Below are 21727 nucleotides of genomic sequence, written 5' to 3'. Positions count from 1 at the left end.
CCTGAGCTCAGTGGGTCGTGAGCTTCCTACACGGCACAATGTAGGTGTGCAGGGACCCTTAACGTAGAGTCGGGTGTCGAGCCAAGGTCACTCCAGGTTTTACCTCAGCAGCAGGGAGTCAAGAAGGTGAGGGTTCCTCTAACGTAACATGAAGAAACCAGCGTTGGGGAGTTTGTGGGGAGCGGTTACGTTGGCAGTGATGCCGTAAATTGGTTTAATCTTTCTGGAGAGCAGCTAGCAGAGTGTGTATAGACTTTGAGTTCGGAATCCTGGTTTTTAAAACAGACTCTGACATGCAGACCCCGTGTGTCGGAATGGAGCAGCACTCCGCAGCTGGTAACCCTGTACTGGCAGCCCCGTCCCTGCCTTTTCCTCCAAACAAAATTTGAACCAGTTTCATCCATGGAGATGTGCTCAGAAGCATGCCTTACCCGGAACGGCCAGGCAGTGTGTGCACGGCAGCCACACTGCTGTAAAAATGTGTGAGGACGTGGACGAGGGGCAGGAGGGAAGTGAGCCTGCTGTGAGTGGTTTTATTTGAGAGTCATGGATTGTTCCCCTAAAGTGATGTTTTAGTTCACAGCCATTTTAAAATTCAAACGCAAAAGGCACTATGATGCTATAAGATGCCACAGTGGACCTTCCTTCATCCAGCATCTTCCTCACTGCTCCCCAGCTACAGGAGGAGGTCGGTGTGACAGCCACAGCCTGCTTACCACCCGGCCCCCATGGGCATCCTCAGGGCCCCAGTCCGCTTCGGCCTTTCATTCTTTGCTGGCAGTCCATGCCTGTGCGCACACTGCTGTGTGTCCAGCTGGTCTCCTGTGCCCTGCGAGGCCCAGCACCACCTTCTTGCCCGGGTCAGGCCCAGGGCGCCCTGTCCTCCATGTTGCCTCGTACCTTCTGTTCCTGTAGCGGGGAGGAAGTTCTGGCTCCTTACATACTTGTCTCCCCTTTTAGATCGCTGGACGGCATGTGCTAAGCATCCAGCTCCTCTCAGAGTAGAAAGCAGACAGCACCTCATGGAATGAGGGTGACGTTAAGGCCACTCGCAGAGCTGAGTGACCACCAGCAAGTCACTGACCTTTCTGAGACTGAGTTCCTTGATCTGCGTAGTGGCAATTTTGAGGGATAAGTGAGCTGATGTGGACAGGGCGTGGTCTCCGTGCAGAGGCACTCGCCCAGGACGCGGTGGCTGCTGCGGTGTGTCAGGCCTCCTCAGGCCTGCCGCCAACGCCCTCCTCCTGTCGAGGCCCGCCCGCGCCCCCTTCAGGCCCTGTCTGCTGTCTTCACTTGGCGGCCGTTAACACGCTCTCTCCTTCGTCTTCCTTCCCCATAATGGGAGGGGTTTTCTCTCTGCTAAGAAGTCTCATTTCCTTAAGTACTTACACTTGCTCGATACTAGGTGCTGAGTAAATGTTTGCATTAATTAATCAGATTTCATCTGGGCAAGGGCAGATGCCTGAGCTTGTACAATTGGGGAAGGAGGGCCTCCTTATGAAAAGAATACAATGTTACAAATGAAGATTAACTTTGAAAGTACATATTTATTTAGGATGAGAAAAAGCAAATTGGTTACAGATTTGAAAGTGACCAGTAATACAAACATCACTAAATCCAGGATAGTAGCATATTTGTTAATTACCTGATTCCCTCTATAGTACTTTTCTTTCAGCTGTGTACTTTGTAATTGCCTCTTCATCTGACAAAGAATAGAAAGAATTTAGTTGTTCCTTTAGCATAATTGATAAAAAATTTTTATTATTGATTGGATGCATAAAACATTTCATATATAGATGTATTTGCCATTGCTAGTACAGTGACCAGTTTGGATCTTGGAAAAGCAGGAGTTTTTTTAAGTTCTATTTTGCACAATTCCATTCAAAAAAGTAAAGAAATATCTATAGTACATTTAAAATTCTGCTACATTATCAGGTTTTCTGACAGGCGAGCGCGGCAGCTCTTTCCACCGTGTTTCTTTCACACTGCCCACACGCTCGCGGTGCCAGGCCCTGCCCGGGGGCCCTCACCGCCGCCCAGCAGGCGCAGCGCTGTAGCGGTGTTCGTGGAAGCCACCCCCGCCTTGAGATGGCCAGTGACAACTGAAGTATACACAGAAGTAACTGCAAACAACATAAACGAGTCCCATTAGACGCAAACTAAATGCATCTCCAACTCTTTGCTCCCTTGGCTAGTTCCCCAAAATGCCGACAGCCCCTGCTAAGCTGTCTGCCATAAGGGAAAGAGGGGCAAAGTTGGAGCGGGAAGAGGCAGCAGTCTTGGCTGATTGCAATTAGAATAGCTTTGGTAAATTTTACAGAAGGCCACGGCCATAGGCACACTGTGTAGGACCCTGGCGGGGGCCGGTCGGTGCAAGTCAGGGGCCCCGACACCGGAGGCAGAACAGCTGCTTCTGAGGGGCAGGTTCCGGCCCTTTGTCGCCGCATAACGCAGGAGAGGTGTGCGGGGTGCGGGTGCCCAGCGCCTCTTCCCGCTGCGGGCGCGAACGCGGGAAGGACGAAGCAGCACGAGGTCGCTCCACAAATTGTCTGAATTGCTGGCCTTGGTTAACCCTCATCTCGTTCATGCTTCAAGTCCCAGCGGCTTTGGTGGCAGTCAATCAGATGAGTGCTGGGCGAGCAAGTCTCACGCAGTCCCGGCCGCACGGCGGCGCTCGGGCGCTGAGGGGCTGACCTCGTGTGGCACGCCGGTCCCCAGGGCACCGCGGGGCCGCACGCACCGCGCCTGGCGCCGTCGTCCCGTCCTCACACCGTCCGCGTGAGGCGAGGCCCGCCGTGCCGACGGTCGTGTGGCGGTGCAGCGGGCACGGTGTGCGCAGCGCTCCTGGCGTACGCGTCCACGGTGCTTGACCTCACCGGATTTGGAGTGCGCTCTTCCTGCCGATTGGTAGACGTCTGCTGCGACGCCGGCAGCAGCCCCCGCGTCTCGACCGCGCGGCGTGTCTCGTGCCGTGGTTCATCGCGCGCCGTCTTGTCCAGCAGCTGAGCGGCTGTGCGGGCCGGTGGCCGAGGGGCAGGAGGCAGCCCCCAGCCCAGGTGTGCAGCGGCCGCGGCATCTCGGTGTGTGTGAGCCACTCTGGCGTTTGTGCGATGACGAAATCGCCTGACGAAGCCCGTCTTGGACTGTGCCCCGTTATTAGGCAGCACGTGCCTGTATCTGAATAAGAAATCGGACCCAGGGTGTTTGAAAGTGTTGATTTTTATTTGAACTATTTCGGAAGGGAGCAGGCGCAGCTCCTGCAGAGACAAGGTGGTTGTCCCTGCCTCCCCTCAAAGAGAGGGCAGTGGCGTCCCACAGTGACCACCAGTTACACTTCTGAAGCGACACTGATAGATACCCATCACCTCTGGCAATTTGAAAAATGCAGAACGCTGGAGTGAAGGAAATAAAAAGCAGCCCCCTTCATGTGCCCAGGGCAGCCACTCCCTGCGTGGACGTCAGCTCCAGCCCCAGCTCTGGGGGCGGGGGAGCACAGTCTGCCCGTCTGTCCCCCGACTGTGGCTACAAAGCCTGGACAGCTGCATGGAGCTATTTGAGGACGGACAAGTAAATAGTGACAGGCAGCTTGGGGACAAAGGCCATGATTTAAGTGTGCTGCTTCAGTGGGGACTCCGTTCTCCCTCCAGCGTCCCCCGCCTGGTCTCCGGCGTCGGAAGCCCAGCGGCGGTCCCCGGGCACGAACCGGAGAGCTTTAGGAGGAGGCTCCTCGTTTGGGCTTCAGACAGTGCGGAGAAGCCCCGCTGTTTCTCCGCTCTCTCCCTGTCCTCCACTCAGCCCTGTGGCAGCACTCTGACAGAGTGGGGGGACTCCTGCTGCCTTTTCCTCTCCTCCTGCGGCTTGGACCCAGAACAGGGTGCAGTCACAGCAAGCGAATGGCGGAGCAGGGGAGGCAAAGGCCTAGGTTCCTGGCTGGAGGACTGAGAAGGGGAGCCCCAGGCCGCTGGAAAAGACGCAGGGAGATCGCGGAGAGGGAAGAGCTTGAAAAGTGATCCCCGAAGTGGCTTATGAACCTAGGGGCTCAAGGCGGACCTGCCACTCATGAGTCTGACCCCCAACAGCTTGCCAGAGACTTTGGGTGGATCACTGCCTGGAAACCACGCAGGCCGCCAGGTCATGGCGCACAGCGGGGACAGCCTGTGACGCCGGAGCTGATGCCAAGGCCACAGCCCACAGACGGCCAGTCGGGACTTGCAGCCCGAACCCGGCCAGCCAGTGCCTGCCAGAGCAAAACACCAGCATCGTGCATGGGTTTCAGCAAGACCCAAAGCCTCATAACCACACGATATTTAAAACATCCGGGATACAATCCACAATTACCCAACATATACAGAACCGGGAAAGTACACCTCACGAGAGAAGGGACGGCTGAGGCCGAGAAGCCGCCGGAGAACTTCGTGGCAGGCAGAGGTGTGGCCCTCACGACCTCCATCCACTAGTGTTACTTCTGGGAATGTGCTACACGGCATTGCAGCAGCGTTTGCAGGTCTAACTTAGGGTACTGATCAGCTCATCGTAAATGTGTGAGGGCGTCCTGGCTTCTCCCGGTGGGCCTCAGCTGATTACTGAGCCCTGAAGTCCAGCTCTTGCTCCAGCTAACAGCGGGAGGGGGCCACAGAGAGAGTGAAGCTCACGAAGGGTCCAGCAGGCTGCCCGAGAGGGTGGAGGAAGCCGAGGAGAGCAGGTGGGCTCCTGACGCTGAGCATGACCGGCGTGGACCGGGGGCCTACGTCCAGTACAAACACAGAACCCAACGAGCCTGGGAGTGGTTCTGCGCCAGCGCACCCCACGGGACCCCAGGCCAGGGGACACCTCGAGTCAGACCTCGTGAGACCCCGGGCAGAGGATGCTGCTGGTCCACACTGCACCCGCACTTCCAGCCCGCAGAGACCGCGGTGATAAAAGGCTGTTATTTTAAGTTGCTAAGTTTGTGGCAAGTTAAGGTTACAATAAAAACTAAAGTACACTTTAAAGCAGCTATTAAAATGTTCTGAGAACGAAGGGTACTCTTGAAGCAAATGGAAAGGTAGAAAGTCTTGGGGGAAAATTAAAGATGTAAAGAAAAATAAATGGGGATTTTAGAACTGAAAGATACAATAGTGACATAAGATGGAAGTGGCAAAGAGTGGCTTTATAGTGCATGGATGTACAGTTTTAAGTCAGGTTTTTTTGTCTTATTTTTTAATCTTGAAAGTTTTGCAATATGTTATATTGGCCTGGGAGCCAGGACACTGGTTGCTGGCCTCACGTCTTCACAGACTGGGTCTGTGGCTTCCTTCTCCGGCTGCGATTTCCCACGAGACAGGAAGGGGCTGGGCCAGCGTTTCGTCGTCTAGGACTCTCTCCCCCTCAGCGATGTCCTACTCCAGCGCTTCCTTGAACCCTTATATACATTGAAAATTGTTGCTAAATCTGTTTTGTGTGTGTGCGTGTTTTAACTTATGAAAAATTTCGAACATTGACAAAAGTAAACAGTATGTCAAACCCAGCTTCAATAACCCACAGCACGTAGGGGCGGTGGTTTAGGGGGTTTTGTTTGTTTGATAGTCCCCTCCACTGATCTCTGCCTCCCGGGATTATTTTAGTAAGCCCTAGACATTGCTCCATTCTATCCATGAACACCTAGTGCACGTCTTGAAGAGCGTCCCTCCCCTTCGTGTGTGCACAGGGCCGTCTCGGGAGTCAGCTGTGCCGCTTAATGTCTACTCGGCCCCGCCCAGGGCTGGCGCCCACTGTCCCCCACGGTCCGGTGAGTGTTTGACTCAGCATTCGAATAAGGGCACACGTAGCCTTTGGCAGGTAACAGGTTTTAAATTTTAAATTTAATAGTTTCTATTGCTTCCACCCTACTTTTTTCAGCCATTTATTGAAAAAGTCATACCATTTTTCCCGTAGAATATCCACACGCTAATTTCTCCTGTGGTCTTTGAGTGCTGAGGCTCCATTTCATTAGTGTGTATGATGAAGTTGCTGAGTCTTAAAGTCACGTGAACTAATTCTCTTCAATGGTTAGCTACTGTTTTAAGGTTCACTTAAGATTATCTGTTTCATTTTGAGTTTTTAGGGCTTGCTTTTCCAAAATACTGATTTAATCATGTAAAAACACTTGCAAAGTTCCTAAGGCAACACGATGAAACACCATTAGAAGCCGCAGAGTTTCCAGCACTGTCTCCCCAACACCTCCCCCCACAGGCAACCAGGCTCCTTCGTTTTGGGTTTATCCTGTTGTTGTTTGAATATAAGCAAACGCGTGTGTTTATATTCCTCCTCTTAACACAAGTTCGTGTGGCACGCACCTGCGTTTGTACCTCGCTTTTATTCTCTTTCACACCAAAGCAGCATATAAACATCTTCCTACTTCCGTGAAGATTTTGACGTTAAATTGAGTGGCTTTGTACCAAAAAAAGTAGAGAATCAGTCAGTTATCTAGGTTCATTTTTGGCTCTTAAAACTTTTCTTTTTTCAGTTAATAGAATTTTGTTTAACATAAAATCAGGATACCTGATGGTCGAAGGTCAAAAGCATTGACATCCGTTTAGTGTTCAGGCAGTTCTTATAAAACCTAAAAAGTGAATTGTAAGGCTTGCAAATGTTCCATCCAGAGTCATCTCTTTGGACTGGTAATCGGTGTTTATACAGTGACGCTGCATTTATCTGCGAGCTTCAGCCTCTTCATACGGTGGGGACGCCATGGTTTTCTGAGGTTTAGTTTTGTTTTGGCTACTAAGTACGATAAGTTAATTGGAGTCGAGAACACCTTTCATTTTGTTTTCACACCGAGCCGTGTTAGCACAGAATCATGGATTCCCGGAGTTGAAAAGGGTCTCAGCTCCAAGGGGGAGGAGCCCCCCCTCACCCCGCCTGCCAGAGTGAAAGCCTGCCGGGCCGGCAGTGAGCGAGGGTTGATGGCAGGGTGGGGAGTTGGTCCCAGGTGTGCTGCCGCCAGGCTTCCCGGCCCCCCAAGCCCTGGGCAGCTGCTGTGCCCTTCCTCGGTTTCCCCCAGGGCCTGCCTTTTCATTGGCCCTTTTTGTCCACCGTGATAGACACCCTTCTCTTTGTGGGAGGCGCCCTTCTGGCAGCAGAGGTTTGAGGTGGACTGCGACGGCCCTTCCCGGGGCCGGGGCCCAGCGCGGCCCAGGCTTTGGGCTGCCGTGAGTGCTCCAGCTGCGCACAGGTCCGGGCTGCAGCGTCTTCCCGCCGGGTTTCCAGCGCCAAACGCTTGTGCCGCGCTCCGCCACGCCGGCTGCCAGCAGACAGGGACGCCGTGCCTGGGGAGGCGGCGTCTGTGCGGCTGCCGCCCGCCCCGCCCACCCGCCGCCAGCCGTTTCCCATCAGCTCTTTGGGGCTTCGCCTGGCAGTACAAATGCTGCCTGCTTTTTTCTCCAGTTCCTTACACTGGCCGAATTACTCAGTTGCTGGTCATGCTTAGAAAGGGAACAAGAAAGGGCTCATCCCTTGCTGTGCCGTGATGAAGAGGCAGGGCAGCCCCGCCTCAAGGAGTGAGGTCGCAATTCCAGGCAGGTGTCATCGGCAGTGGGAGTTCATTCGCCGTCCTGCTGCGGGGCTCGGACGCAGTGGACACTGGCGACAGTAAGTGCCACGTTCTGCTTCCTTAGGTGGTCGGTGTAGGAACACGGCAGGTCCTCACGTCATCGATAGGGCCTCAGAAACTGAGACTTTACATGGAACGACGTGTAATGAAACCGGTTGTGCCAGAGGCTGACGACACGACCGAAGGCTCGGTCGCCGCGGCACGTTTCCGGCCACCGGACGTCACCCAGCTCTACGTAAAGACCCCACACGCTTCTCATGGGAGACACGAACTCAGGGCAAGGCCTGCAGACGTTTAGGAAAGACGAAGACGGACGAGGACGAACCCCCCCCCCAGCCGCTTCTGGTTCAGGGCTGGGGGCGCCGAGCCCCTCCCGGAGCTCGGGGTGCCGGGGGGCCCCACGCTGCTCAGGCCGTGCTCCCATCGCGGGACTGTCTGGGCGTTCAGTCAGCCCCATGGCACGTCTCTGGGACGTGGGAGGAACCTGCGCAGACGTGGGGAGACCGCATGCACCGCGGACAGGGCCCCACACAGAAGTCGGCTTTTTTCTTTCTCATCAACGCAATAGCGAAACAACATTGAACAAAATGACGTCCTTCAAGCACCTGCTGTATGTTTTCTGGTCCTCCCAAAAGAGGCAACCAGAACTGTCCCGAGGGCGGGGGTGCTCCTGCTTGCCGGCACTGCGGCAGCCGCGTGGGCACATGTGGGGGCCGCGCGGGGCGCGCGCTGTCCCCCCGCTGCCGTGGGCGATGCCCCGGCCCTCACTCTGGCCCTTCTGAGCTCCGTGCTCCATGGCAGAGCTTGTTTTTTTAACTGGGCTTTTTGGGAGCGCCTCGTGGTTCACAGCAAACGGTGCGTGAGAGCCCCACGCGTCCCCGCCCCGCACGCGCGCTGCCTCCCCACTGCCAGCACGCCATCACGCACATTCTTGGCAGGCTTTTGAGCCTCATTTTTCCAAGCTCAGGGTGGTTTTTAAAGTTGTTGTTCATGAGGACGTGGGCCCAGGCGCCGGGAGCTCTGCGCATCGGCAGTGGCCGTGGGACCAGCCGCGGGAGGCGCTGTGAGGGAGAAGCCCACGCAGCGTTTCGCTCGCGTGGAAGGAAGGCGGGGAACCAGCCCGGAGGCCCGCGGGTCCCTGGTCCTTGCAGCGCCGCGTCCCTCCGGCCTTCGGGAAGGGTTTTCCCGCAGCAGCAGGGAAGGGAGCAGGGGCGCCATCGACGTTCAGGGCCCCAGGCCTGCAGAGTGCTTGGCGTGCCAGGGGCTCTTGCTGGCCATGCTGTGTTTCCAGTCTAGCTGGCACATCATTGCCTTCTTCATGTTTGTGTATGAGCACACAAAACAAAACAGTAAGTTCAAATAGGTCACACTTTGTACGAGACAGATTTGGTACATGCGTTTTTCCTTTCATTCCTCCCATTGTCCGGCTGTAGAAAGTGGCTGTTGGATAAGCAAACTCACGTTTCTACAGGAAGTGTCTACTTACGCTGCTCGTTCTAAAACAGAGCAATAGTCTTTGAGACCAAGGTTAAGTGACATCCACAGCATTAGTGTTACCCACCAATTTCCTCCAAGTTCTCTGCTTAAAGCCAAGTAATTATTCAATGGGTAGTTTATGACGTGTTACTGTTGTGTGATACAAACAGGTTTTTCTCTAGACTGTCCCAGCAGAGCCCTCATGGGGTCTTAAGCGAGTCTGTCTTCCAGGACGGGGGTGTCCTGTGGCTGTGTTGCTGTTCGCTGTGGGCCGGGTGGACACAGCCAGGGCGTGCGTCTGCTCGGAGGGGCTTCGTCTCGGGGGCTGTGTCGTAGCCTTCCTTGAACTAAGGAAGTTTCTCATTTGTCTCTTCTGCCTTTTGTTTTTATGACAGATGAAACCACATTAAATTAAAAGTAAATAGTTTTAAATATACTTTTATTATAAAATGAACAGCTAGAGAAAAACGGCATGAATCAAATGCATGGCTTAATGAGTCATTGAGGGGACAGCCCCCTGGTCAAGCAGCAGGGCGGCGCCAGGCGCTCCAGACAGCCCTCCCCGGCTCTGAGAGGGCCGCCGCCCTGACTTGTCGCCCAGCGTTCTCACCCGAGGGGGCACCTCTGGACACTGGCTGTCCTGAGCTTTCTCAGAGTTATGTGTTTAGAACTGACTTTCTTATCATGAGTAGACGAGAAAGAGCCTGAAGAATTATTTTCCCTCTAAAATGATTAAGAAAACATATAAATGAGAATTATACAATGAAACAAATAAGAAAAGTGGCTTCTAAAACTATCTTCAGGTTGTATGTGTTTCCAGAATTGTCACTTAAGGCGGGGGATTGCTTCGGTGCCCGAAGTAAGACGCCTGAGGCCTGTTTCAGAGGCGCGCCGGGTAAGCGTGAGCCGCCGTTCTCACGCTGCAGACGGCTTCTCGGCGGGGTCTCCGCTCACGTCCCCGCGCCATGGCACTCGCTTCTCAAGTCCTTTGATGTTTTCTGGTGCCAGTGACATTAATTAAGGAACTACTTAGCAAACATTCACAGAAAGAATTTAGTTCCTGCTCTCGGAGGGCATACGGCCTGGAGAGAGCTCTGAGGGTGACAGGTAACTGCCAACCTGGACCAGACGCGGGGCTCAGGTGACGTGTGCCTGGGTGGGCCCGGTCTGCTCATCCGGGCAGGAATCGGGACGGAGACCGGTTTGGCAGGATGACGTGCTCCCGCCATTGCCCACGCGGCTCGCGTCCACCGCTCCCGGGGCCCTCTCTTCCTCACGCCCTGCCATTTGCTTAGTGGATCAGATGTGCGGGGAAGCCCCCTGCGGGTGGACAGTAGGGATTGCTTGGCAGCTGGTCACTGTGAGGCTTTCTGAACTTAATTCAAGAGATAAAAAGTTTATGAGTTTGTCTCAATAACAAACATGAAAAAGAAAAAGGGGCCGGAGGACTCAGAGCAGTTACGTTGGCGCGCAAGGGACTGGGCCGGCAACTTAGCGAGATTCGTTTTCTAAAAAATTCACTGCAAACTAGTAGGAGACTTTTCGAAGACGATTAAGTGAAATAAAATGACTTCTGCAGCAGCTGCGTGCTTTCCTGGCCAGCCATCTGGCATGCGTTGTCGCCGTGCTCTTTTGCTGTGAAGTGTTTTCCTTTGACTTTCAAACATAATACATTCATTTAAGAAAGAAATTTGCTGTAAGTCGAAGGTGACTGACTATATTAGTGACGGTTAAAAGCCAGGCAGCATCACTGGATCTAACCGACACTTGGCCTGTTCTCTCTTTGCTGGACATGACGGCATGATCAGCCCTGTTCAGCTTCGCAGCTCAAGCCAGAGACCTTCTTGTGGCACAGGCGCCTCTCTGGGCAGCTGCCCGACCCCCTTGGGCCCTCAGTGCCGCCATCGTCAGCGGGGCACTCGCTGGGTAGTGATGCTGATTGTCGTGAGGTTGGGTTAAAGCCGCTGCCGGGAGGGGCCTGGCCTGTGGCAGGTGCCTCCTGACACCAGGTGTGCAGCCCTCATGGCCCCCGCCCAGGCTGTCACTCGGCGCTGCGTCTGAACTACTTCCCACACCGCTGGCGGCACCCACCCAGCCTGGGGAGACACGGCTCCGAAGAACCGGGGAGTGCCGAGGTGGCAGGGACCAGCCCGCTGTCTTCGGCTGCTTCCCTTGGCGTTTTCCCCACCGCGTCAGCAGAGGCGAGGGGCCTGCTGCGTGACACACGTGGGCGCGGTGCCCTGCTGCGTCCGGTGCTCACAGCGTGTGGCCAGCGCGGCGGCCGTTCGGGCTGGGGGAGGGAGGGTGTGCCGGGCCTCTCCGCGGCCCAGGGTGGTGCGGGCCGCAGCTGCCTCGCGCCCCCTCTCCGCCAGGTGAGTAGTGATGACGGGCTCGCGCGTGAGGTTTTGTGGGCTCGGCGAGCTACGTGCTGCCTGGCTCGCAGAAGCACCGAGGAGGTGCTGTTGTTGGGGATGCCACCTGTCACCGTTTTCTGTCCCACTGACCCACATATGAGTAGGAGATAACCTTGTAACTGTCGTTATGCAATGAAGACTCATAGGAGCTGCAAAAATTCGCGAAGAATTCCTGCGTACCTGACAATTTTTTTACATTGTTTTAATGTCTAAATAACTAGTGACGATTCTTTGGGTTTCATCTTGTTTTAGCTATTCTTCACTCTTAGCTGGTGACGAATGGGGGAGATCGAAGGGACATACAGAGCCCTGCAGACCCCAGGGACCCGTCTGGGCGCCCAGACCGCCGGGGGAGTGAGCACCCTCGAGCCTCGGCAGACTCTCAGGGCGGCGACAGGGACGCCGGCCAGGATGCAGGAGAAGCACCTCCACATCAGCGTGACGCTGCTGGACAGCACCGTGGAAACGTTTGACGTCGAGGTAGGAAGCAGGGCTTCTGGAGGCACGTTTCCTTACATTTCCTGATAGTCAAGTGTCATGCCCCAGATTCCATTTGCTGGTTAGATTTTGCTCATTTATGAAGGTGACCGAGAGTGGCTTTGGTGACACACAATAAAATCCTTGGAAACGGCGCGTCCCGGTTTCTCCTCGTAGTTTGGAGAGTGGTGTTCTCCTGTCTTTCCTTTGAAATTCTGGTCTCATCGGGCTCTCCCTTCTTTCCTTTCGAGGGGCTGGCTCGGGCTACAGGGCGCAAACCGGAACCGCGTGGCCGCTGCCAGTCTTCCTGCGTCAGCCACTGGCCGCCTCGGTGAGGGGTGTCGTTGCGCCTCGCTAGGCGTCAGCTTCCTTGTCTGAAATGTGGGGGCGATTGCAGTCCCCCTTCCCGGGGTGGCTGGGGCGAGGGCTGAGCACTCACCGGGCAGAGGGCCGGGCCGGGGGCTGTCGCCCAGCGCCAGCACGGCGCCTGTTTCTCTAGGTCAGCACTGATGACGCCTTCACTTGGAAGTTTCCGGATAGCAGATCGTGCTGGTAACGTTGACTGAAGTGACTGTATGTACGTGGTATGTGCGTGCATACGTATTTTTGAATGATAGCTTTTAGACGCACGTAATACATTAGAAAATACTTTATCTGATTTCCTACATGACATCAGCATGAATATTCTTTTTAAAAATTATCTTTTTCACATGCGATACATAAATATATTCTCTTTTGGCAATATTTTCATATTGACTTACATAATATCATTAGAAGCTTTTCTGGTTTTTAGTGTCACAAAAGTAAGGACAAGAGAATGAACTGTGGCAGGAAGCCTGCTGGTGCTTGGGTCTGTCAAGAAGTTAAGATGATTGAGCCGTGGACCAGCCGTGGATGGGAATTAACCTTTGATCCCGTCCAGGCTGCATTGCCTGGGGTGGAGGGGGGCAGGGTGAGCCCCTGGGAGGACGAGAGGATGGGCCTCAGGGCTGCAGGGAGCCTGGGCACATCGGCGTCTCCGGCTGAGGGAGGATAAGGATCTCGTGCCTTGATTCGTCGTGTCTGAATTCGGGACCCACGTGCCCCTGTTCAGGTCCCGTTAGAGGAGGAAAGGCCGTCATTTCATCAGGGCAGTGGGAACTGGAACCGCAGAGCCTGTCCGGCCTCCCCCCAGCCCCTCCCGTGTTGGAAGGGGCCCCTCTGCAGGGGGCGCTTCCCCCTCTTCACCAAGGTCCTCTGCCAGGAGTCACCTGCAGGAAATAGGCTACAGGTCTGGGAATTCAGCAGGCGCCTGAATCTCTCCAGCCAAGCTTTCCCGAGCGTTTCCCCACGTGCCCACCCTAGGTAAACACACCCGCTGCGGTCGAGGCCGACGACAGGTTCAGAATTTCTAAAAGGTGGAAAGAAGAAAGAAAGGAAGAAAGGAATTGCGTTACAGTTTGCTGTTAGAGCATCTTTTTTTGTTCTGCTTAATAATCTTTATGTAAAGCTAGACTCCAGAAAGAAAAAAGCACACATTTATTGTTGAGTCATTAATGGGATGGGAAGTTCACCTTTACTAAGTATTGGGGTCGTTCTATACTTAAGGAGATAAGAGATAGTGTTTTGTAAGGATCTCAGGATATTTAGAATTTCTTCGAATCTAGAATATGTAGAAGTTTTAATAAGTTGGGGTTGTTGTTTGTATTAACCAAACACCACTGCCGTGTTTGGTATTTTGACGTACATGGAAAGTTACCAGGAATCAGACTCAAACTGCTGTTGCAGACCCTGAGTTGGGTAGAGTACTTTTTCAGTTGTGTTGCTGCTGATGCATACCCTTTAGGAGGAGTTAAAATTAAGCTTTTTTGTAAGTTAGTTGTATTCTTCTTCCAAGCACCCTATCCTCCACACTGCATCAGTTAGCTTTGCTAAATAACAAACCACCCCAAAGCTTAGCAGTTTAAAACAACCAATATTTACTAGCCCTTGGAGGTTCTTCTGGTCCAGGCTGGCTCAGAAGGGCAGGGTGGTCTAGGGTGGCCTCATTCCCAAGTCCGGGACCCCATCTGGAACCTCCCTCCAGCAGCAGCCTGGCCTCGCTCTCCTGGCAGTGGACGCTGGCACGTCCCTCGAGGCCTAGGCCAGGAATTCAGGGCTGTGGCTTCCGCCGCTGTTGCTGATGAAGGCCGGCCGCCAGGCCGCCCCGACGAGGGAGTGCCGGGGCAGCTGTTGCAGTGGGTCCGAGGGCGGTCCCGGAGCGACGACTGAAGCCCCAGTGCCTGGCGTCAGTGGGCTGGGCCGGTTCGCCAGATGATAGCCGCGCGGCGTGGGCCTGCCCTGGCCCCCCGCCCCCCGAAGTGCTGCCTCCACTGCCCTCCAGGAGGGGCTGGTGCAGCTGGCTTGTCCTGCACCTTAGTCTCCAGTGTCTCCTGTGAGCTCAGCCGAAGATCCAGGACCCAAAGATCAAGGCTGGTTCCGACCTGGGCGTCTGTCTCCCCACTCCCACCCCACGCCCCTCACGCTTGACCGGGGAGACAGACTGTGGTCAGGTGACATTTGCTGTTGGACCTGTGGGATGCTGCAGACTTGCAGTGTGGGGCATGGGCTACAGAGCACCGAGGTGCCTGGCCGGGCGGGTCTCCGTCAGCCGCAGTGAGGGCACTCCCCGTCCCAGGCCTGGCGGGCGTCCCGGGAGGCGAGGCTTTCCCGGAGCCCCTGCTGTCCGTGCAGTGCCTGGAACTGCGCCTGGCTGTGCCGAGCGAACAGGCAAAGCTCGGGCCGGAGCCGCGTGCGTCACGGAAAGGCGCGCTCGCTCCCCGCTCACGGCTCACGGCAGGCCCTTTTCCCACCGCAGGGACTCGGGTGTTTTGTTTCGTTTGTTGTGGGGATTTTGGGCCATCCACACCTCTCTTACGTCTGTTACTTGGTTTATTTTTTTCTTAAGCCTTAAGCGGTAGTGTCCGTAAACTCGCCGGGTGGATGGGCTGATAACACCTTGGAAAACACTGGCTTCCACCCACAAATGGTCACGAACACCGGCCACGTGCAGGGCCGCAGAGAACCCCCTAGTTGACAGTGAGGGTTTATACTTAAGGGGCCTTTTTAACTTAGGGAAGAATTTGACATTTAGTTATTTTTGAAATGCTTAGATTTTGCTTCAGTGGAAAACACAGAGCACCTTGACCTGAAGACCTGTGCGCTGGGCCGCGTGTCCTTCCTGCAGTCTGCAGCATGGGAGACGGACGGCCTTTGCCGGCTTCATGATGTTGTCTTCAGAAAGGTGGAGTCTGCATGACTCAGCTTTATTTGTATCTCCCGTCTCCCCGTGCAGATGAACTTGGCTTTCTGTCAGTGTAGACCGCCACGGCAACGGCGGATGTTTCTAGAGCTGAAACTGTGGACAGGGAGCTGGAGGAGCTGGTCAGGCTGGGGGTGCCGTGCAGTCCGGCCGCACGGCGGCGCTCGGGCGCTGAGGGGCTGACCTCGTGTGGCACGCCGGTCCCCAGGGCACCGCGGGGCCGCACGCACCGCGCCTGGCGCCGTCGTCCCGTCCTCACACCGTCCGCGTGAGGCGAGGCCCGCCGTGCCGACGGTCGTGTGGCGGTGCAGCGGGCACGGTGTGCGCAGCGCTCCTGGCGTACGCGTCCACGGTGCTTGACCTCACCGGATTTGGAGTGCACTCTTCCTGCCAATTGGTAGACGTCTGCTGCGACGCCGGCAGCAGCCCCCGCGTCTCGACCGCGCGGCGTGTCTCGTGCCGTGGTTCATCGCGCGCCGTCTTGTCCAGCAGCTGAGCGGCTGTGCGGGCCGGTGGCCGAGGGGCAGGAGGCAGCCCCCAGCCCAGGTGTGCAGCGGCCGCGGCATCTCGGTGTATGCGAGCCACTCTGGGGGGTTCACACGGAACTGCCCAGTCCCCATCGTAAGCGACGTGCGCTTTGCGGCACCTTTCTTTCCAGACCCAGGCCACACGCGCTTGTTTAATTCTCACTGCCCGTAGGTCAAGACGGCTCGAAGCCAGAAGCTCAGGCCTTCTCTTTCCTGAGCAGTGTTTAACAGCGTTAAAGGGTAGAGTTGAGTGCGAAATGCTTTCTACCTTTATTGAGATAGGTCACATGGCGTGCAATCTGCCCATCAAAACGTGCAGGTCGGTGCTATTTCAGTGTATTTACAGACTCGTGCGACAGTCACCAGTCAGTCACAGAACGTTTCGCCACGTCCGAAGGAGGCCGCACGGCCTTTGGGCCCCCGCCGGCCCCTCCGCAGCTCCAAGCACGCAGCAGTGTGGTGTGCGTGGCTCCCGCCATGCTGACCCTTCCGGCGCGTGGAGCTGCACGTGGTCCTCCGAGCCGGGCCGCATCATGGAGCGTCGTGCTGGAGAGGGTGTCCCCACTGAGGCGCTGGCCAGCACTGCCCTCCGCGTTGTGGCCGAACCGCGTCCCCTCTATGGATAGGTCACGTTCTGTTTATCGTCCGCAGCTGTTGGCAGCTGTTGGCAGCTGTGAATAATGCTGCTGCGAGCTTGTCTCTCAGCCGTGACCCTGGCAGTGGAATCGCTGGGTCGCGTGCTAGCCCTGTGCCGGCTCGCTGGAGGAGCCGACGGACTCTTCCAGAATGGCCGTACCATGTCCGTTCCTCCAGCAATGCTCCGGGGCTGCAGCCTCCCCACACCCTCACCTGCCCCCACCCCACCTTCTGAGTCCAGCCGTCCAGGGGGCTATGAAGAAATGGTGTCTCATTATGGTTTTGAGATGACATTTTAAAAGTTACTGTTTAATGACTAAAGGAGGAAGGTTTTGAGCAAAAATATGAGACCTGTACCGTCACAAAGTTGTCTTCGGGGTGGTTGGTTCCTTGGACAGATTGTGAGTGGTGGGGAAGTCCTGCCTTGCCGACCCAGTTACTGCGTATGGAATGGCCGTTTCTGTCCCCAGAGTCGTGAGGGCCACGGAGAAGGCCCGGCGGTGGGCGGGCGCCCTGAGCTTCGGGAAGCGAAGCTGGCAGAGCAGCCGCTTCATCGTGGTGTGTTACAGCGATTTCAGAGTCTCCGTGAGAGTCGTCGTGCAGATGTGGAGAACCAGGAACTCCGAGTCACAGGGCGGCTAGGTCAGGTTCATCTCACGCGTCAGGAACGGCCCCGCGGTGGGCGGCGCCCTCGGCATCGCGTCCGCTGGCTGCAGCTGGGAGGGAGTGCGGGGCGCACACCTCGTGGCTCTGTGCTGGCTGCCGATTAAACCGAAAGGGGCCCTCCGTGGGCAGGGCACCTGCGGCGTGGTGCAGCAGGGAGGCCGTGCAGGCTTCAGCCGTGTCCTGTTTTAAGTGGTGGCTGACATTTACTAACAGGATTTTAAGCTGTCCGAGGGTCAGTCAGTCAGTGGCCAGTTTTTTGCTCTAGTAAAATCTTGATTTGTTTTCAGTTGATTCACTGAATTTCTGTTTCCTAAACCATGAAAGACACCACCTGGAAGCCACGTGTCAGCCTGCCTCATCCGGCGCGCAAAGCCGTGGCGCGGGAGTGCTCCCCGCTCCCAGCGGAGAGGAGTGCGGTGTCTGAACCCGCTCCCTGCCGGCCGTCCTTCCCGCGGCGGCCTCCTGCCGGGCCTCACAGGGTGCGGCGTCCCAACAGTGTCACCTCTCGGGGCTGACTGGCCGGTTTGGGAGTCAATGTGAGTCATAGCTTGTTTATTATCTGGACGTGGGTATTGTGGAAAAAGTGGTATTTGGTGATTAAAAGAACAACCCGGGGCATGTTTTGCGTGTGGGCACCTCGCCCGTGGCGTGAGCGCCCTGTGCCTGCGGGGACTGCGTGCTAACGAACAAGAGGTTTTCGTTCTGTTCGCTCACATTCCCCTTTTCCTTAAAATACTCAACATTTTTAGAGTAGGCTTTTTTTTTTTTTAAGAATTACAAAAGCTTTTGCTTAAATATGTGACAAGTGGGAGGACAAATTCTCAGCCCTGAAGTTCCGTGCTCGAAGTCCGTCGGTTGCTATTCCACTAAAAACTTCATGTTTTCTTTCTAGCCAGGAAACATTGTCGAAATTCCAGAAAGTATCATAGCCAGATGTCGGTCATTGCTTCCCCATGAGAATCCTAAATATGGCAAATAAACCGCCTTAGAACTTATTTTAGGCCATCTCAGAAGTAAAAGTTAGTAATTCAGCGTCCAAAATTTGGGGGTGATGTCGGCTGCATACATCAGTTCTTCTGTGTTTCTAGTACACGCAGCTATTATGTGACTGCGCTAGCGTCCGAAACCTATCATTTTGTCTTGGAAAGTTGATCTGTTTCTTTGACCCTGATGCCGGGAATGTGCAGGGCGGGGCGAGGCACAGACGTGGACGGTTTTATTCTTAGTTGCCCAGCTGTGGCCGGAAGCTGCAGTGCCCGCTGCCGCCCCGCGGCCCCGCCTGCGCGGTCTGCCTGGGCGTCGTGATGCGGGAGACCACGGCCCCTGCGGGAGAAGGGGGAGGGTCGTGCTGCGGCGCTCACGCCGGTCACTCGGCTGCCACCGGTCGCCGTGCGATGCAGAACCAGCGGCTCATCCCGGGCAGCGGTGGGTGGGACAGATGCGACTTGCGGTCGGGCATCTCGACTGGCCGCGGCGCCAACACTGCTTTAGAAGCGGGGCGCAGACGCCAACGGGGTGCAGGGGACTCGTGGTGCGGTTCTCGAGTGGAGCTCGGGACGGTGAAGCGGAGCCGGCGGGGGGCGGGGCGCGGGTCGGGGTCCCTCGGGACAGGGAGGGGCGCACAGATGCAGACGGGCACCCGGGGCCTGCGGCCCGCCCGGGACCGTGGACCGAGGACGACTGCGGGGCTGCCGCTGTGTGAGATGTGGGCTCTGGAGGCCTGGCCGGTGCCCGGGAAAGGTCGGGAGCAATCGAGGGCCACGTGGGCTTCGAGGTGTCCCTCGGCGCGTGAGCAGACGCCCCTTGCCCTGTCCTCGTGTACAGGGGCGGGCGTGGCCACCACCGGGACCTTGCAGATCTGGGGCGTTCACTCTGGTTCCTGCTGTCACCTGGGCTCCGGGTCACATGATCGTGGGCTTTCACTTCTAGAGGGATTCCGACTGGTCGTTACAGAGGAGCCTAGGAACATCCGCAGGCACCCCCAGACTGGTGCCCGAGAGGGGACCGTGCGCGCAAGTCGCTCTTCTGCATGTCCCCTGTGGGTTTTGTGCCACGTTCTGCACAGCGGCAGAGGGCACCGCAGCCCTCTCTATGGGCCTTTTCCTCTCACAGTGAAAATCAGAAAGACGTGCTTTCCTCCTGGGCGGGGCACTCGTAAACATCTGCCTGGAGCTGGCGATGTCAGAAGCTTCAGCCTAGACTTCTGCCATACTTCATCGATGAATCTAAAATACATTGTCCTAAAATCTAATGTTTCCGATTATGGAAAATATATTCTTAGCGTTCTGTTTTCAGATAGTCATAACGTTCCTTCATAATCGTACTTATTTTTTGTTTGGTCCTTCCTATTATGTGGCTGTATGCCTTTGTGCATGTGTTGATATTTGAAACTGGTAAAGGCAATTTTTGTAGAAGAAAAGCCCTTTTTTTTCAATTAAAGTAATTTTTAGTTAAGAGAACTCAGAATGACTAAGGCCGTAGACATTGCTGTCCTTCTAGAAAATATGTTGAAACATACATGTTAAAAACACGTGAGCTCTTTTAAATCAGAGATATTCAGCTTTATAGCTATTTGCTACTGGCTTTAACTTAGGTCAGCCTTACGCCTTTTAAAACCATATAGAATGGAAACATCCTTAGTTAGAATGCAGATTGTATTATGAAATGAAATTATAAATTATACATGTGGACTAACATCACGTAAAATTGAACTTGTTAGCATATTAACATAAAGAATACCAGTAGACATCTTGAGACACCCTTGCTGTAAACTCTTGCTGAGAACACGGGCTTTTATGATGGGTCTTCAGTTTCTAATTTAGCAGAATCTAATTTGGAGAGAACTAAGCATAAAAGGAGGGCAAACTTGTTTTATAAAATCGTTGCTATAAATTCTAAAAACCAAAGTTTTTATTGCTGTAAATTTTCTGCAGTTTAGAAATTGATGTTGTTTTTAAATTATTCACATCAGCTGGATTTATGAAATCTGTTTTCCACCCCTACGAAGTGTTTGTAATGTATTTTTAAATTATAAAATTAATGCATGCTTACAGTAAAAAAAATCAGTCAATATAAGAGAGTACAGAGGAAAAAAATTAAAATTAGTTATTCTACTACACCCAGAAATAACCTCTGACATTTTTGTCATATCAGTCTGCAGTCCTCCTGGACCTCCAGGGCTGGCATGTGCTGTGCCCAGTCCGCACCCTGCTCTTGGCCCTCTGACTAGTTAAGACGGAGAATGTGAGTGAGCTCCCGTGGTCAGTGTGTTTATGTCGTTCCTCTTTTTGGCTCCTGTTTTATGAATGTTGACCCTGTGTTCTTTGGTATAGCTCTATTTATTGTTATATTTTGATGAATATAGCACTGTTTTCCTCTTATCAAATACCCTTTTAAAAATTTTGGCTCAGTGCCTTTTCGGCCTAAATACAGCCATGTACTCTATGAAGTTCAGGTTCTGATGCTTTTGTTTGTTTGTTTGTGTGCAATATGCCTGGTGCGTCCCTGTTATCCTTTTGTTTTTAACCTTTCTGGATCATTCGCTTTCGTTGTGTTTCTAACGTACGCCCAGTGGCCCACACTGAGTGCTTGCCTCATCCCAGCGCTGCTCCGAAGCACGTGCCCGGGTCATTCCTCTCTCTCAGCATTATTATCAGTTTTATTTATACCTGAGAAAATTGAGATACAGAGAGTTTTAAAGATGTATCCAGTGCTGGAAGTTCCAGCAAGGACAGTTAGTAAAAACAAGAAAAGAAAAGAAGGAAGAAAAAGTAAAGTCAAGGGCATCCAGACTGGAAAAGAAGCGAAACTATCTCTATAGATGACATTATCATGTATATGGATAATCCTGAGGAATCTACCCCCTAAAAAAAACCTTTTAGAACTAACAAATTCAGCAAGGTTTCAGGATACAAGATCAATATAAAAACATCAGTTCTATTTCTATACACTAACAATGAACAATCCCAAAATAAAGTTAACTCTATTTACAATGACATAAAAAAATGATGAAATTATTGGGATAAATGTAACGAAAGAACCTTAAAACTTGTACACTCCCTGGTAGTCTGCTACTAATTTCTTAAAGGGGAGATTGGTAGTTATATACCATAAGAAGAGTTTTGAAAAGCCAATTAGTCACCTGAAGATTTTGAATTAAACTTTTTATTTATAGAAAAAAATTCCACAGGGAATAACCTGGAGAGGTCTCTTTTTCTTTCCCAGTATAATTATAAAAGTAATTGCAAATTTCCAAGCACAATAAATTTTTAATTAAAATACAACCCACTGATGTGTTTGGTTATAGGGTCAAATTACCTTCCCTTTGTATTGTCCATCCATTTTCCTATATATTAAAACTTTAATTACAGTTGTATTTTCTGTTGAATCCAGCCTCAAAAATAGGTACTATTTTTTACATTGTAAATTTTTCCTAAAAACTAAACAGTAATAAATGTGAAATCCTAAAATACTTGGAGCTCTGTTGCATTGTGCATTAACATTTAGACTGTCCACTGGAAGTATTGCTATGTGACAGAATCAAATAGTGTGTTTTCCCTAAAACGCTCTCCTAATTGGGGGGTAGAGGATGGGTGGAATGCCTATGTGCTACTAAAAACGAATTCAATAAATCTCCGTGTTTTCTGAAAAACATGATCATTAAGGGTAAAATTTAAATGAC

General features: G+C 53.5%; 1 protein-coding gene across 4 annotated transcripts in view; it reads left to right on the top strand.

Moving 5' to 3' along the window:
• FARP2 (FERM, ARH/RhoGEF and pleckstrin domain protein 2) overlaps positions 1 to 21727 on the top strand; it is an 81693-nt gene that overhangs the window by 1759 nt on the left and 58207 nt on the right. For all 4 annotated transcript variants that reach the window (XM_036236028.1, XM_036236027.1, XM_036236026.1 and 1 more), the window contains exon 2: positions 11713 to 11940. In XM_036236028.1, coding sequence (XP_036091921.1) covers positions 11740 to 11940 — 201 coding nt within the window. In that variant the 5' untranslated portion in view covers positions 11713 to 11739. The remainder of the gene's footprint in view (positions 1 to 11712; positions 11941 to 21727) is intronic.

Source organism: Rousettus aegyptiacus, unplaced genomic scaffold (genome assembly GCF_014176215.1).
Source record: "Rousettus aegyptiacus isolate mRouAeg1 unplaced genomic scaffold, mRouAeg1.p scaffold_m13_p_2, whole genome shotgun sequence".
NCBI lineage: Eukaryota > Metazoa > Chordata > Mammalia > Chiroptera > Pteropodidae > Rousettus > Rousettus aegyptiacus.
The sequence above is the reverse complement of the archived record's forward strand: the minus strand, read 5'-3'. Positions and strand labels throughout refer to the sequence as shown.